Genomic DNA, 17,127 nt, shown 5'->3' with positions numbered 1-17,127 from the left:
AGATGAGACGTAACACTATGTCAAACACCAGAGTCCTCCATGAAGACGCGCGGGCAGACGCTATGTACATGTCCTAAGAGCTCGCTGGCAGCCTAGAAGATTGCCAGTGTAGTCCAGGGTCAGTGTTCATTTTTTTTTTTTTTCTCTTTTTTTTTTTAATTATAAGAAGGACCAGACACGTTGCTCTGTAAGAGAGATTTCGATCTCTTCAATACCTTCAAGAGAGGCTGCTCTAGTCTCCCATAGAAGGCAACACAATAGCTCATGTTCTACATTACATGACGCACTTGTGCAACTCTTCTTTTCCTAACCCACTCCAGAGACTGCAAGAAAAATTAAATTTAAACCATGTTATATTCTGCTGTGTTGCCATGCAGCTGGAGCCATCAGCCTGCCATGCTTCTAGGTCTGCAACCTGACACAAGGTAAGTCAGATGGGTCAAAGTGGCAGGAATCCCCTTCAAGTAGACAAATCCCAGGAAAACGAAAAAAATCTTCTTGGCCCATGGCAGAAGGGAAATCACATGCCAGCTCTTTAATTAAAATTACAGCAAGTCAAGTAGCTGATACTTTTCCCCTCTCCTGGCAAGGGGGATGAGACATTGTTCACAAGGGTGTTCTGTCGTGCCTCACTGATCAGCCGGCAGGCCAAGTCCAGGAAGAGTTTTTCCACATTATCCGATTCTTTTGCCGAAGTTTCCAGATAGTACATGTCCTGTGCTTCCGAAAACTCTGCAGCTCTTTGTTGTGAGACTTCCCTCTTATCGGCTAAGTCAATCTTATTACCTGCATTGATAAAATATTTTAGAAAAGGAATTAATTTGACTTCCAAAACAAGAGAAACAGAGGTTGATAAGGGATAAAGAAGAGTTTGGTGTTGTATATATGTAAGGACAGTGGTTCTGATGTGAAGCTTAGTGCTTGCTCTCCCTTGCGGATAATGGATTCCCTGATACACACAACCAAGTTCATTTAATATCAGCTCATTTGATGCAATATGTTTTGTGAACATCCAAGTCAGTCAGCTTTAATTTAGCACCAGTGCATCTGTTTGCTGCTATCAACCAACATTAAAGGATTTCCATTTTAATATCTATTGAAGATTCTCCTGTTCTTACTCTGAGGAGCACTTAAAGTGTCAATTATAGCACATGAAACACTAAACGTGGTATTTCTCATGTCATTACAAGCTTTAAAAGCTTTAAAAGAAGCCTGGCATGGAAGGCAGCTTTCCTATTTCAATATTCCCATGAAGGATTTGGCTATTGAGGCGGGAAGAGGGATGGGCACAGGGGCACTCAGACCGAGGTGGGGCGAGGAACCTTCATTCAGAGAGCTCAGTTTAGCAATCAGTTGATTAAAGCCTCAAGCAAGTGTCTGATATGATTATACCCTATTACTGGCCACTTCACTTGGAACATGATGTTTTTGCCATAAATTAATCTTATAAAGAAGCTATCAGACCAGGAGCTGCAATAATAGGGGGCTCTGTGCAGAGACCTGGCAGGTTCAGGAGGAAACATCTCCTGGCCTTGCTTCTACCAGCAATTTCATGAGAACTAGTGGGAGGAAAAGACTTCACTTCCACTGGCAAGCCATGTCTTGCTGCCCTCCTCTCATTCCACATCCCCTTTCTTTCCTGCTAAAGCAGTTTCTTGGACCTGCTGTACACACTGAAGTCACCCTTCTAAACAAATTATCACTCAACACAAGCGTGTCACCATCTTCAAAGTGTGTGTTATGGCTGTTACATTTTGTGCTGTAGATGTTGATAATCAACTTAATGTTCCCCTCCCAAAAAAATCATGTATACATTTGTTAGTCATATATTAATTATTTCTGCACTTTTGTACACGTGCCATACCCTTCTCATGAAGTATAATGAGTTTCTTGAATGGAAGCTCTGTAAATCCCAAGGCTCACTTGCAATACCACTGGGGCATGTAAAGCTCAAAAGATTTTTAAAGCCATCTTAAGCACATCTTACAGCCTTCTAGATTTTTTTTTTTTTTTAAACAACAAACTATTCAAGGTGATACCAACACTGCAGCATGAAACTTTTTGGCATTCCTCAAGTTATTTTTCTACTGTTCTTAATATATTCTTTGGCCTTTAAAAGCCAAGTCCTGACTGTCAGGTGCTGAAAGCAGAGCACGGAAAAGCACAGATAGGCAAAGTAAACTTCACCTTGCTTGCAGCAGACAGATGGCCTGAGGTCTGCTTTAGCTTCAGTTGAAGCTCTACAGATGAATGTAACATTCAGTTATTCATTTTCAATTTCCCTAAAATCCACGTAAAAATATCCAGTTTTCCAGCTCTGTCCCACCTATGACTGCTGTGATCCACACAACCATCACCCCCTGATCTGGTTCCCAGATCCTGACCCACTTGAGACAAGACTCTGATTGTCCCACAGCTGTGGGGTACAGCAACCCAGAGGCAATCCCAACTTGAGCAGATCCTTGTATATTTGTAGAGATCCGAGCTGGGAGTCACGAGGGAAACTGCTCTATTCTTAGCTCAGCTGGTAGCTGCACCATCAACACTTTAGTCCCATACGGGACCAGCTGGTGGGACGTACCCACCCCTGCATGCAACAGCCTCGGACCCGAGACAGGACCGCGCTTTGAGAGGTGCCTGTGGTGTCCTGAACATCACTATCAGCATCTTGGGGTTATTCGCAGAAGGAATGGTCCAAGCACTGGGTCTAAGGCACCAGCTGCACCCTGCGCCCACGTGCGGTAACCACTCTGGTTGGCAACAAGATCTGCTGCACCAGTTTGAGCAGCCTGCACCACCAGTTCACACAGATGCCACTTTTTCCTCCTGCTAACACCTCCATCTGCCACCAGCCCCCCGACACGGCTCACCCCCTCATCGCACCACCCCGCTGGGGATGATTGTCACTTACCCACTAGCACGGTTATGACCTTATTGCTGGCATACTGCTCGATTTCTCGCAGCCACTCGGGGAGACACCGGAAGGATTCTTCGCAAGTGATGTCATAGGTCAAGATTAACGCGTTAGCGCTGCGATAGTAACTCTGCGTGATGGATCGGAATCGCTCTTGTCCTGCCGTGTCCCAGATCTGCAGCTTTTGGCGTAACAAGGAAGGGCGGTAAAAGGAAAAAAAAAAAAATTATTTCACCTTTTGTATCTGATAGCATTACTGGTTTGACCTAAAAAACCCCAACCCTTCAGCATAAAACCAATGCTGGGAAAGCACTTAGCTCTTCTCCCCTTTGGCCTCCCCTCCCCCAGCATTTTTTGTTTCCATTCCTGCACTTGTGGATTGAAATGCAAGGCACAAAGTCAGCTGGCACTGCGGGCCGGCGGCCCCTGGAAGCCACAGGTCTGCAGGCTTTCACGGGACTTCTAGCACCTCCCTCTGCTGCGGACGGAGCTGCTGGCCTGGAGTTACAATGGAGGTGCTGGAGAGAGAAAGTCACTACTTCTGCCCCTGAAGTCCAACCAACAGCAGCATCCAGCCCAGGAAGCAATAAGATAGCCTCTCCTCCAGCTCCCAAAGCTAGTTATAGTTATCCCGAGATGAAGCACTGATGGGTGGAAACAAGGAGTAAACAAGGAGCTCAGCTGAAGGCTGATCCAAGGACTCTAACACATTTCCTCCTACAGCTTCAGCCATCTCAGCTGCCGGCTTTCCCAACAGTAGAACTGGTTGAAAAGTCCTTAACTATATCAAAGAGGTCACGAGTGTCTGCCAAACCCTCTGCGTCCAGGAAGACAACATACATTTTCCAATACAAACTCAACTCAATGTTTTTATAATTTGACCATCTGATAGTTTTTGGTGGTCATCAAAACCTCAGTTCTCCAAAAAGGCAGCCAAAGAAACAAACACCCAAAACTAAAACATTTCAACATAAAAGAGTATTTCTCTGCTTCAGCTTTTATTTTTTAAAGCACCCCTCCCTGGAATGAAAGATGTGAAAGGGTGATTTCCAGCCAGAATCTTGTGTACTTTGGGAAGAAAAAGGTAAAGTATTTGAGACTTTTTCCACATATTCAGCAGCCCATAACAGAAAATATTATTCTTGTCCAGTTCCAAAGTCAAACTATGCCAGCTACTCATCATAAATCTGTTAGTTTGAAGTGAGAGCTTCCAGTAGCAGCTTTCAGATGTGGGTATGATTTTGAAAAAGTACATTTTTTACAAAGAAAGTGATTTGTGGCTGGCTCACAGCTCCTGGGCACCTTTGTGATTAATCTCTTCACATAGTTGTATTTAAATGGCCGAACCTGGCACCTGCACTTCAGTGACACACAAAACCATAAGTGAAATTACTTGCACATGAAATTCAGATAAAGAATGTGTCCCCATTAAAACAAACCAGCCTCCAAACTCTGGCAGATGGAAAAATACAGATAATTCTGTGGTTGTTCAGCTGTTTCCCAGGAAAAATATTTACTGATTGGTCTACTGGTTAACTCCAGCTTATATACATTTCCTATTTTTTGAGAAGATCTCGAAGTTGATAAAAACTCGATGTATGCTCTTCCACTGCTTTAATATAACAGACATTGAAAGCAAAAGGGATTTCTCTGGGGGAGAGGGTTTCTTACCAGCTGCAGCCACAAGTCTACCTATGAGCTGGGTGCAGAAGGCAGGGAAGAGTCCCTGACCTTACAGCCACTGATAAACTCTTCCTGCACACAAAATGCACATCTCTCTTCACCCCACTGATTATTTCTGCCAAATAAAATATTTCACAGCAACCATTCTACTGGTATAATTTTTTCAGAGGAACTAAAGGATGGTGCCTGACTCAGCCTGCAGAAAACCTAGATGTTTATTTTCTTGGAGCCAGCTGATACTTCCAGCTCTCCCAACATTTGCACATGGACATTTCCACCAAGTACAATAAGATCACAGGGCCATATACCATAGCCCTCTACAGCACTGAGGATGCTTGGCTTTGACTAGCATGATAACTGCTATCTACTTGGCTCAAATATGAGTAGCCTTAGTACAGGTGTTGTACACATTTTTAGTTTTATTAGGAAAGGCCAGGCAGACCAAAAGCCCGTTCAACTGCACAGTGCTGTCTCAGCTCACCTGCCAGCAAGCTTTAGTAGCCACTCATATCCAATATGGCTTGCACACAGCTTTTATGCTAGCAAGTCCCTCTCCACTGACTTTCAAACACAATTTTGAAAGCTGGAAAGTATTTTTCTCTAGAAATCTATCACTTATTTTCAAGTCTGAAAACCTCTTCAGTAAACAGCTCTGCCCAGCAGACGTGCAGGAGATGCCGCCCGGCACAGAAGCGGAGTCATGGCTCGGGCACTGTTAAATGAGCTAACAGTCAGAGAAGCACCTCGTTTGACTGAGATGTCATTTTTATTGCTCTGTGCTCTGACTCATTCCTGCTTTTCCTGCTCATTACATGTTTATTCTCACTAGCTCTGCTTACTCAAGAAGTTTCAGCTACAAGATTACTCCCTGAAAAAAATCTGTTTGCCTTTCAGACTCCAGAAGGCTCATTCAAATGCCCAAACGCATCATACTAAGCTTCCTCCCAAGCTCGGTCATTGTGGCTGAGCTCTGCTGACTCCAATTTATTCCACTGGTGGGGTCAGGAGAGGGACTTTGATTTAACAACTCATTACTTCCCATGTGAAATACAGCTGGTAAACCAGCTACCACTGGCTAAGGCTCTGTGAAACACAAGCCAGCCCCAAGGTGATTAAGAGAGTTGCTGGGGGGGGCACTTGTACATTGCAGGGCAGCAGGGGCTCACCATGCTGATGAGTTTTCATTCAGCTTGTAGAGCTGCCCTGAACCATCCTCGCCCCTGAGACAGCCCATGTTGGCACGACTGCTCCCAGCATTCTCTTAAGGAGTTTGCATCCTCAGTCCAAGCTAGTCTTAAAACAGGATTATGTCATGGGAGCAACAAGTCAAAGGCAGACAAATCCTCAGGGGGGGTTCACCTGTCCAAAAACCAGACCTCAGATACAAGCAATGATCTGAAGGCTCCATCTGTACTTGAGAAGGAACCAGATGCTTAGAAAGGAGAGGTGTTTGAAGTGGATGAGATTCATCTTCCTCAAGATTGCTTTTCTCCCTCCATTGACCAGGACAATCTTGAGATAGCTGGGTTTAAGCCAGGTATATAAGAGAAAAAATGAATTTCACCTTCAGTCCAGTACTTAAGGCATTTACCAGCTTAGATCCTCTGAGCTGCTCCACTAGAGCTGGTTTTGGCTGGAAGGAGCATCTCTGCTGCCCAAGGAGCCTGGACAAGCAGCACCCATGCCCTGGCCAACCCTGCTATGCCAGACGCCTGGTAATGAACATCACAACCACTGAGCTAAGCACCAGCATCACAGGGGCTACATGTGACCCTCACCGCTTCCCTCCCTGCTGCTCTGTCCCACTTGCACAGCGACATGCTGAATATTAACTCGGTCTTTCTCAGGTGAAGGTATTTACACCTCTTGTCCTTCACCTGCTCAGGCTGGAACGTGTTCTGGTCAAGGACCATCACCATAGGTTTGTACAGCTTTTGTACACGTAGCGGGGTGGCAGCCTGCTGACATGATCACAGCTTTTTAAAATCTGTCCTAAACTTATGATTTTCTTCTTAAAAACTCTCTGTGCTGAAATGCAGGTTAAAAAAAAAAACAACCCGGGGCTGAAAATCCGCACAAATCCACTGTTTCCATCCCATCACTCACACAAGCTTAAAAATGTCACATCCAGCTGCTGTCACACTGCTGCCACGCTCCCACCTTTGCTCACTACTAGATTTGATGAAGGCAGCAAGGGGAAAACTGCTGTTTCTCACCTTGATGCCCCTGGATTCAGTGCAGGCACAGTAATTGCAGGAGCAGCTCAAGGACCCTGGACACCTTGACATTAGAGGCTCAGATAAACATACTCTTCTCCCACCTCTTGGGCAGCAGAGCAGCTCTAGCAAAATCTCTACAAATGAACAAAGTGGCACCAGCCAACATCTCTGGGTGCTGCAACCCGCCCATGGTCCAATTAAAGCATGAGATTGGTCCCCAGTGTGTTTTGGCCCAGGCAAAGCAGCTGTCAAGTGATGCTCAGTCTCAGTTCAGGAGTTAGCACAGGACAAGGACAGTTTCCCAGCAGCAGTTTGGTTGCAACCACCCTATTCTGGAAGGTAAAAGAGGTAATAATATGTAGGACCTTCTCAATTCAACCTGTTGATTGAAGCACAAATATTGTGACCACCTCTGCTTCTCCCAAATCCGTAACTCAACAGAAGTGGAAGATGAGCCTTTGTTGTGCAGAACTGCACAAGGCCAGAAGCCTGCTCTCCGTAACAGCTGTCCTGGGAGAAGACCTTCACCAAGCACATCCCAGTGGGAATGCAACAGATTTCTGCTTACCAGAAATTCTGTGAGCAGAGGTTGCACTGAAGTGCTTCTTTGTGCTTCCTCAACCCCAGCCAGGCACGATCTTAGTCCCTACTGAGCAAGGACAGAGTTTTGCAGGATCTCCTCTTTCTATTTTCTCCCTTAGAGTAAATTCACTGTTATGATCCTGATGGTAGTTGTACAGAGGGGCACAGCATTGCCTGAACCATGCCAGACAGCCCTGTGCTTCCCCGCACGCCTTCCAGCATCAGGAGGGCAGCAGCAAGAAACCTCAGCTATGGTACTGCCACACAAGTTTACACTTAAAACCGCCAGGCTCCTACCTTTACTTTTTCACCGTTTATCTCCACAGTTTTAATCATAAAGTCAACCCCAATCGTGGCTCCTTGACCCGGTGGGAAAAGCCCCTGAAAGAAAAGAGTTTCATTAACCAAATTTCCGTAGCAAGACAAAACTCTCTCTGGGTGCCAATCCTCACCTTTTTCCATTCTCAAAACTATTCCTCCTTTGTCCCCTTCCCCAGAAACTTATTTCCATCACATTTAGAGAGGAAAATGTGGTATTTCCCCATCACAAAGGTTACCATAATTCAACCCCACGGTCTTTTCCCTGCCTACATGTCCCTAGTCATGTAGCAAGTTGTTGACTTCGGAGGTAGGAAAACAGAAGAAAAGGAGGATGCACACAGGGAAAAAGAGGAGAAAAGCACTTGCAGTTGGAAGAAGCAGGGGAAGGGTAAATGAGGGCCATCCATCCTACTTCCTAATGCTTTGAAAGAGCTGTGAGCACCCACGCGGGATGAGATGCCTTTGCTCCTGCAACCTCACACCTTCCCTCTTCCTTCCACCATACACCACAGCATAAAGGCATTTCTGGAAGCTCCCAGCACCAGGGTCACATCCCTGCACAGCATTTCAGAAGTGAAACATAGAGCCAGCCACTACCGGTGCCACAGCAATGGCAAGGGCCAGCATGATGCTGGTGGTATTTGATTGCAACACCATCAGAAAGGAGCAACAGCAAACAACAAAAAAAAACCCTAAAAAAACAAACAAAAAGAGCTTTTTGATTCCTGGTGTCTAGGTCTACAAAGACACTTTGATTTTTGGGGCACATCCATCACCTACAGCAGCTGTGCTGCCAAAGCACAAGCAGAAGTGGCCACAGATTTTTTTGCGCTTAACCCTTTGGTGTTAACTAGCTTTATAGCCACCAGTTGTCACATGCAGTTGGAGAGTGTTTAACATCACCATGGCTTTAAGCTAAAATTAACAGTGAGGGGGGAAACTGCTGACAATTCCTAGCGGAGAGTGCAGCAAAGACCCCACAACTTATGTCTTATAGTGCATCATGCAAAATCTTCTCTTGCCCCAGGTCACAGAAGCACAGTCCTTTCCCTGTTATTCCACCACAAAAAAAAGGGTCTAGTGTTTAACAGAAGACACTGGACTGACAGCTCAGGACCCAGATTATTTAATTATCTACTAATGACAAATGACAGGGAGAGCTTTGTGCAGCGAGGGATGAGGAGGAGAAGGCACATAGGGGCACCCCAGGAGATGTGCTGGTCTTTAACTGGTCCAGAACACCTTCAAATCAGGAGGAGTTGTCCCAACAGCTTTCAGAGGGGACTTTCCATCTTTGGAGAGGGATGAGCTTTCTCAATGCAAGATGCCCAACAGGGCCAAGTACAGTGTTAGATATAGATGTGCTGCTTGGGCCAGCATGTCGCTATAGGAGACTCATGCACCGGGAGCATGGACAACAAAATGCTTTGGAGCTACAACACCAGCAGAGCCCCTGGTGCACAGCCACAGGCTCCATGCTGCCATCCCAATGCCATCCCCACCCCGAGGTCCCACATCCAAGAGGCAGCCAGCCTTACCTGAGTGAACCGACGGACTAAGCAGGTCTTCCCCACACCGGCGTTGCCAATTAAAACAATTTTGAAGAGGAAATCATAATCTTCCATACTCATTTACGCAGCTGCAAGAGAGACAGAGTGCAACACGATGTGAACCAAGGCTGTAGGGAAATGCCTTTTTATTCCTGCTGAACTTTATTCCTCCAAATATTCAGAACAAAGGTCTTCTGGCACACGTGTGGCTCATCAGATAAGGAAGAGGAGCTCTTTGTGCTCCGAGTGGGGCATCCACATAGTCCAACGTCAGCTGCTGCAAAACCTCAGCCACGTTTCAGCTTTCGCACCTTCTCACCTGGCTGCCTGCTAATTAGAGATGCTAGTTTTCAGCTTTCCAAGCAACGCTCCACAAGCCCGAGCCACTGTTTCCTAGATTTCCCCAAATGTTTGTTTCGCTTTTAAATACGTCAGCTCCAAGGGACAGTGTGGACTTTGCCACATTGTCCAAGATAATCACATAATTTATTTCTGTTAGGGCAATACCCAGAAACCTGCTGTGAGCTCCTCCAGGTGGGCACTGGGTACCCACAGAGCAGGGCTGGGACACACATGAGGGCAGAACAGATGTGGAATTTAAAATAAAAGCAGCAGTGTTTGCCTTAAAAACAGAAAGAGCTCATTTGCTAAAATCATAGTGGCAAGTGGGTAACAGTTTGGCTAAAGTACACTAAGAAAGGTTTTCAAAAAAGAAGTAGTAATAGATGCTATTAGGAATATTGTTACTACTATGATAATTTTCTGTAGTTTTGTGAGGAAAGCTTGCTTGGCTTAAAGCTCAAATGGGAAGTGAACACAGAGGAGTTACCCAGCACACCACACCACCACCCCCCCCATCAATTCCAACCTCCTTAGCAGGATGCAGAGACTGACAGTTCAGCAATGTCACAGGAGATGGGCAGGGATACCTTCACAGAGGAAGACCTACAGGGCTTCCTTAGGCCACTCAAGGTATGGGGAGGACCAAAAAGACAAATGCAGAATTTGCTGCAGCTGAGCAAGGCATGAGGGATGAGTATCCACACCTCCATCTGCAGTGCACCCAAGGGTGCTGCCTACACTATCACCAGAGAAGGGGGCTGTAACCTTCAAGAAAAGCAACAACAGCCAGAAGAAATTCAGTTCGAGATTTCAGGCAGACAGAAAAACTCACAGACAAAGGAGCAGAAGAGCAGTGTCCAAACCCAGCTGTGCCGAGGAGGATCCAAGTATTGTATGTGGCATCAGAGACCTGTCCCCAAGACTGGTCTGGGGCAATAGCATAAAAGATCAGTAAAGAGACAGATTTACAAGCCATCAGTTGAGATACCAGGTAAGGCAATACCTAAGCATCAGTACCTAACCCACCAGTACCTATAGATCAGGCGCTGGCTGAGAAGATAGCACCAAAGGCAGGAAGCGTAGAAGATGGGGGGAGAGTATTATGAAATTGCTATCCTCAGTAAAGCCCCAATTGCTTAGAGGGTTTTTCCAGAGCTGACAAGGGGAGCAAACGCAGCACAGCTGAAACAAGCTTCTCACACTCAGCCCAAAGGCAGAGTGCCCTCTCCCACTGCATCCAAAGGTCCTTCCTCAGGAGGGTGCACTGCCACACACCAGAAGGCCCCAGCTACAGATCCCAGTCCCACCATACAGCTGTGATAGGCTTATAGTCAAACAGCCAGAGAGCACAAGATAAAACTGAGACAGGCTGGGTCTGCCTGGCAGGGCACACAGAAATGGCTCTTCAAGCATCACCAAGAGCCTGGTGGACCTGAAGGCAAAAGAGGTGGAAGACTGACTCAGCTGCTTCACGTCTATGTGATCCTTGGCCTTTCCAGCAGCCTAAAAAAAGGTAATCACACCAATTAGTGACTAATGATCTGCATCACATCAGCAGATGGTTAGCAGGGACACAGCTGAGTCACTACACGAACCTGTCACTTTGCCTGGTCCAGTGACACAGCATGACACTTGCCCTGTTGCTGCTTTGCTGAGCTGGAGCTGCAGTCCCCTGTAAAATGCCACCAAACCGCAGCATCTGGAGCTGTCCTGAGGATGCTCTAACCTTGCCTTGCTCTGACACTCAAGACCTTGCAGCTCCCTCCTATCTCTTAACACAGTGAAAGAGTGAGACCTTAAAGAGTAGCCTCAAAAAAATGCTCTCTTACTTTCTGGGGTTATTATTTTGTGTAGTCTTTTCATATCTCTATGCCTGGCTTTCCCAGAGCGGGACTGGATAACAACAGTGTTAAGAACACGTTGACAGTGCTCTTACAATGAAGTCTAAATGTTAATATATGGTTTCAAGCCTTCACACCAGTCAACAAGAAAAATGTGATCATCCACTAAAAGCTATTTCAAGACTAACGAGACTTACTCAGCACTGGTTAATTATGCCTGGGATGCTTCAAATCCCAGAGGGCACTGCTCCCCCCTGGAGGGATTTCAGTTCTATTACTTGTACCCTAAACAATTCAACGTTCAAATTTATCTTCTCAGGAAGCTTGAAAATAAACTTCCTCTGCAGATCTTTGAGCTCAGAGATGGTAAATGGCTCAGACATACCCTAGAGTTATGTCTGATCCCCTTCATTAGGCTCCAAGACTAATCACATGTGATAATGACCCCAAATGGGAACTGGAAGATGAGCCAAGGCCATAAAACAAACAATGCAACGATGAGATTAAGTGCCAGAACTGAAGAGACACAAAAAGTAGGTGCATAGGAGGGGAGAAAGCAAAGGAAGCAGCAAGGGAGAGAGAGAAGTGATCTGGGAGGTGGCACGGGCAGAAGAGGTTGACCACCCCTACCCTACCCAAAACTGGTGTTTCTCCCTCCTTTGTGCACGCACACTAACCTACCACGCAGCCAGCGCTGAACACAGAAACACTGCATCAGTTACCGTTACGAAATCTTCTCCTGCAAGTCGAGCCTTTCAGCCAAGTGACCTTTGCTGCTGACTCAGGCTCACGCAGCCCGCCCTCTCCCCAGGGTAGATGTGTCTCAACCTCTGCCCGGCTCGCCAGGGCTGCGGAATTTGCATCTCAGTAATACATCACACTTCGAATGACATGCTTAAGAAAAAAAAATACTGCAGAGTGCCACTTTGTTGTTTGTTTTTGCCCCTCCCACCCTTTGGCAGAGACAAGACCCTGCAGCAAGGGCAGGGGACAGGATGCCTGTCCATGCCTCAGCCACCCCTCACCGCGTTGGTTTAAATCACGAACAGGGCTGGCTACAGCACAGAGACATGCCTTACCATGAGATGAAGCAGGAGCAGAGCCTGAGGCTGGTAGCAGGGCAGAAAATTTGGTTTCACGGCCATTTTTCCCCAGAAGCAGTTTAAACAGCTTGCATCCCAACCAGCTCCCGTGGCTCATGGCACCCCGGGGGGATTCCCACCAGCCTTGCAGGGGATCAGTTTTGCAGGGTTTTATTTCATTTGTTGCTGCTCTGCTCCACTCCATCGCACAGTCCCATGCACAGTCACTATGTGCAGAAACAAGCAACCAGGAGGAGTAAATTGAAGCGGGATGACCACCCAGAGAGGCGGTCCATCAGCAGGAATGCAACTGAAGAACAACAGGAGATGTTTGGATAGGCACAGAAGGTTCACTCTTCATCTCTGACCATGCCATGCTCAGCCTCTTTGGGTACCAACCAAATGGCAGAAACACAATGCAAAGGTTCAAATACTACCTGGGAGACATGAATGACTTTGGAGTGATCAAGTTCTCCTTCAAATGGACGACATCACTGCTCTACGTGTCCCTCATCAGCTTTTACACCAGCACCAGTCTTTGCACAAAACAACCAGCAAGTATGAGTGAGGTTTTTAGCTGATAAGTCTCTGGCACTTCACTCTTGACTCTTTTGCTCAAGGAAGACTTTATACCTCTAGGCATGATCAGAGCAGTCTCTACGATAATGATTTTGCCCCAGTTGTTTTGGCTCATGGAGCCAAAAGCAGAGTGGGATACTTCAAAAGAGCCAGCCTTTCTCAGTCAACCTCAAGGTGTGCCAAACTCTGCCTGTCTTTTACCCTCCCCCTGTAGATCACAAGATAACGCACTCAGGAAACACAACAGCCAGCCGTCGTCTGAAGTCAAAAACCTTTCATGTCTAAAAGAATGTTTTGACACCTTCATTTTAGAAGAACAAAACAGAAACAACCTGTTGTTTCTAAACCTCCATGGTATCTCAGTCCTCTTACAAGTGAGAGGTGTGGAACAGCAGTTCGCATCTCTGCAAGGCCAGGCAACAACTGAGCAGGGAGTGCGTGGCACATCATGGCATCACCTTCTCTCCCCACCAGTCTCACTCATGGGTTTTCATATCCTGTAGCCTGAAGAAGCATCAGAAGGCTTCGTGGGCATGTCCTGCTTATAAGCCATAGTTAGGGGACCACTGTCCCCAAATAAGAACAGGTCAGATCAGAGCAGGCTTAGCGCAGCTAGCTGATGCAGACCTATGCATGGCTATAGAACCTTAGAATCATTCAGGCTGGAAAAGACCTTTAACATCATAGACTCCAACCGTCAAGCCAACACTGCAAAGTCCACCACTAAACTATGTCCCTAAGTGTCACACCTACGTGTCTTAAATGCCTCCAGGGATGGTGACTCAATGGTGGCTCAAGCACCACCCTGGGCAGCCTGTTCCAATGCTTGGTAACCATTCCAGTGAAGATATTTTTCCCAATAACCAACCTAAACAATCCTGGCACAACTGGAAATTGTTTCCTCTTGTCCTATCATTTGTCACCTGGGAAAATAAATCAACATCCACCTTGCTACAACCTCCTTTCAGGTAGTTGTAGAGAGCGATAAGAATCACAGAATGGCAGAGGTTGGAAGGACCTCTGGAGATCATCTAGTCTAACCCCCTGCTAAAGCAGGTTCACCTACAGCAGGTCACACAGGACTGCATCCAGGCGAGTTTTGAATATCTCCAGAGAAGGAGACTCCACAACATCCCTGGGCAGCCTGTTCCAGTGCTCTGCCACCATTAAAGCAGTTTTTCCTCATGTTGAGGCAGAACTTCCTGTGCTCCAGTTTGTGCCTGTTGCCCCTTGTCCTGTCACTGGGCACCACTGAAAAGAGCCTGACCCCATCCTCTTGACACCCACCCTTTAGATATTTATGAGTTGATAAGGTCTCCTCTCAGTCTTCTCCAGGCTAAGGAGCCCCAGGTGTCTCAGCCTTTCCTTGTAGGAGAGATGCTGCAGTTCTCTCATCATCTTCGTATCCCTCCACTGGACTCTCCCCAGTAGTTCCCTGTCCCTCTTGAACTGGGGAGCCCAGAACTGGACACAGTACTCCAGATGTGGCCTCACCAAGGCAGAGTAGAGGGGCAAGATGACCTCCCCTGACCTGCTGGCCACACTCCTCTTGATGCACCCCAGGATGCCATTTGCCTTCTTGGCCACAAGAGCACATTGCTGGCTCATAGTCAACTTCTTGTCCACCAGGACTCCCAGGTCCTTGTCTGCAGAGCTGCTCTCCAGCAGGTCAGCCTCCAGCCTTTACTGGTGCGTGGGGTTATTCCTCCTCAGGTGTAGAACCCTACACTTGCTCTTATTGAACCTCATAAGGTTCCTCTCCACCCAGCTCTCCAGATCTCGCTGAATGGCAGCACAGCCCTCTGGAGTGTCAGCCACTCCTCCCAGTTCTGCATCATCAGCAAATTGCTGAGGGTGCACTCTGTCCCTTCATCCAGGTCACTGATGAATATGTTGAACAAGACCTGGCCTCTGGGGAACACCACTAGTTACAGGCCTCCAGCTGGACTGTCATTCAGCCAGTTCTCAATCCACCTTGCTGTCCATTCATCTATCCCACACTTCCTAAGCTTAGCTATGAGGATGTGATGGGAGACAGTGTCTCCTCTCAGCCTCCTTCTCTCCAGACTGAACAACCCCAGTTCCCTCAGCTGCTCCTCATAAGACTTGTGCTCTAGACCCTTCACTACACCCCTTGGACATGCTCCAGCACCTCAATGTCTTTCTTGGAGTGAGAGGCCCAAAACTGCACACAGGATTCGAGCTGCGGCCTCATCAGTGACAAGCACAGGGGCACAATCACTTCCCTCCTCCTGCTGGCCACACCATTTCTGATACAGGCCACGATGCTGTCAGCCTTCTTGGCCACCTGGGCACACTGCTGGCTCATGACCAGCATCCCCAGGTCCTTTTCGGTCAGGCAGTTTTCCAGCCACTCCTCCCCAAGCCTGTAGCACTGCATGGGGTTGTTGTGACCCAAGTGCAGGACCTGGCACTTGGCCTTGTTGAACCTCATACAAACTGCAAATTCACTGAGGAAGCATTCAATCCCCTCGTCCAGATCACCGATAAAGATATTAAACAGAACTTGCCCCAATGCTGAGCCCTGGGGAACATTGCTTGTAACCAGTCACCAACTGGTCTTAACTTCACTCACCACCATTCTTTGGGCCCGGCCATCCATCCATTTTTTTACCCAGCAAAGAGCAAAAAAACTACCCACAGTTGCAAAGGCTTCTCCACACCTAGGGATAAAGACCAAAACTATACGAAGCCAGCAACACTGATAATTTGCACCCCAGCTCTATCCCACCTCAAATCCTCATTTACAACCCACTGCTTCAACTAGGCACAGAGAAGGATCCACAGCCTCTTCCACCTGCTGATCTCACCAGTAGGTCAGGGTGGGTTTTGATGCATTTATAGTTCTTAATGAACAAGTATTTTCTGTTCTTCATCATCCAATAGCTATAAACAAAAATAAATTTACCTAAACATCTCAAGTTCAAACAGCAGCAGTTATGTATACAGATACTACATTGATCACACATGCCATACGAGCCAGGAAATTCAAAGCTAAGGGTAATATTTCAAGCAGAAAATTATTTCTTGCGGGCCAGAAAATTGCAGGGAACTCTGGTCTGGACATGCTGCTGCATTATGTAACTCAGGATAAAATATTTTCCTTTCCAAAGCACCTGCCAACGCAAGCAGGCTCCTGTGCTCAGCAAGCACAAGCCCAGCTCATGCCCCTCTGCAAGCAAGCAGCCTGCATTTCCTTCTGCTCCCTTGCCCACCTTCCTCACTCCTCCTTTCTGCAAGGTTTAATTTCACTTCCATTCACACTGGAAAAATTAAGACAGACTTCATCCCACAAAAGCCTGGATCACCCATGCCTCTGTGCCGCTAGTGGCAAAGCCACAAGCACATAGAACCCACACTCTCAGCTTGGTGTGATGTTAAAACTCCAAGAATGTCTTTCCCAAATTCAAGGGAGAAAATTTCTTGCAGGCATCTAGAGCTGCAGAATGCAGCATTTCCCATCTCCTCCCATCACACTTGCCCTTCTGGGTGAGCAATATCCAGTTACCTGTGCACTGGCAATCCTAAACATGTCTCTTCATCAAGGATGGTCCCTCATAGAAAGGGAGAAGGTCCCAAGTCCAGAAACACCATGCCTTTAAGTGTGATTTCGCAGGCAGAAACACAGCAGCTTCTATCCCACACTTACTATTAGTGCCCACACCTCCATGGCACACTGGGCTTGCAGTGTGCTCACACTACCAATGACAAATTCAGGCTCAGTAAGTCCATCCAACACTTCCAGGAGGCATCAAGCTACTACACACACAGTGCAGGGAGGCGTGGGGCTCCCCTATGCATGACAGCCCTGTCAGCATTGGCTGACCAGCTGCCAGTCATTCAAAAGTCTAGACACATTTGAAAGAAGAGCAAATTGCATCCAAACTTCCCAGCTGGAACAAGCAGTATATTATGAAAACCTCAGCCCTACCCTAATTGTAGAGATTTCTGCTCCTCAGCCCTTTGCTCAGGATATTTCTGCTACAGAAACCA

The 17,127-nt window shown here is 47.0% G+C and overlaps 1 protein-coding gene across 1 annotated transcript; it reads right to left on the bottom strand.

Annotated features, from left to right (window-relative positions):
* Nucleotides 1–522: 522 nt before the first annotated feature.
* Nucleotides 523–9,350, bottom strand: RAB30 (RAB30, member RAS oncogene family). Its single transcript, XM_086481695.1, has 4 exons — nt 9,258–9,350; nt 7,696–7,779; nt 2,912–3,095; nt 523–786 (listed from the first exon to the last, which is right to left on the bottom strand). Exons 1-4 carry the CDS (start codon nt 9,348–9,350, stop codon nt 536–538), a joined length of 612 nt encoding a protein of 203 aa, XP_086337821.1. The 3' UTR covers nt 523–535.
* Between the last annotated feature and the right edge of the window lie 7,777 nt (nt 9,351–17,127).

The sequence above is a fragment of the Leptosomus discolor genome, chromosome 1 (assembly GCF_034619465.1).
Source record: "Leptosomus discolor isolate bLepDis1 chromosome 1, bLepDis1.hap2, whole genome shotgun sequence".
Taxonomy (NCBI): Eukaryota; Metazoa; Chordata; class Aves; order Leptosomiformes; family Leptosomidae; genus Leptosomus; species Leptosomus discolor.
This window is presented reverse-complemented; position numbering and strand designations above follow the sequence as displayed.

What these genes read in the sequence shown, in the direction of transcription:
- RAB30 (XM_086481695.1), bottom strand. Translation starts at nt 9,350, where the DNA reads ATGAGTATGGAAGATTATGATTTCCTCTTCAAAATTGTTTTAATTGGC. An exon ending in TAGTCCGTCGGTTCACTCAG is followed by an intron (nt 7,780 to 9,257) that starts GTAAGGCTGGCT and finishes CTTTTCTTTCAG; the next exon opens with GGGCTTTTCCCACCGGGTCA. An exon ending in GGTCATAACCGTGCTAGTGG is followed by an intron (nt 787 to 2,911) that starts GTAAGTGACAAT and finishes TTATCAATGCAG; the next exon opens with GTAATAAGATTGACTTAGCC.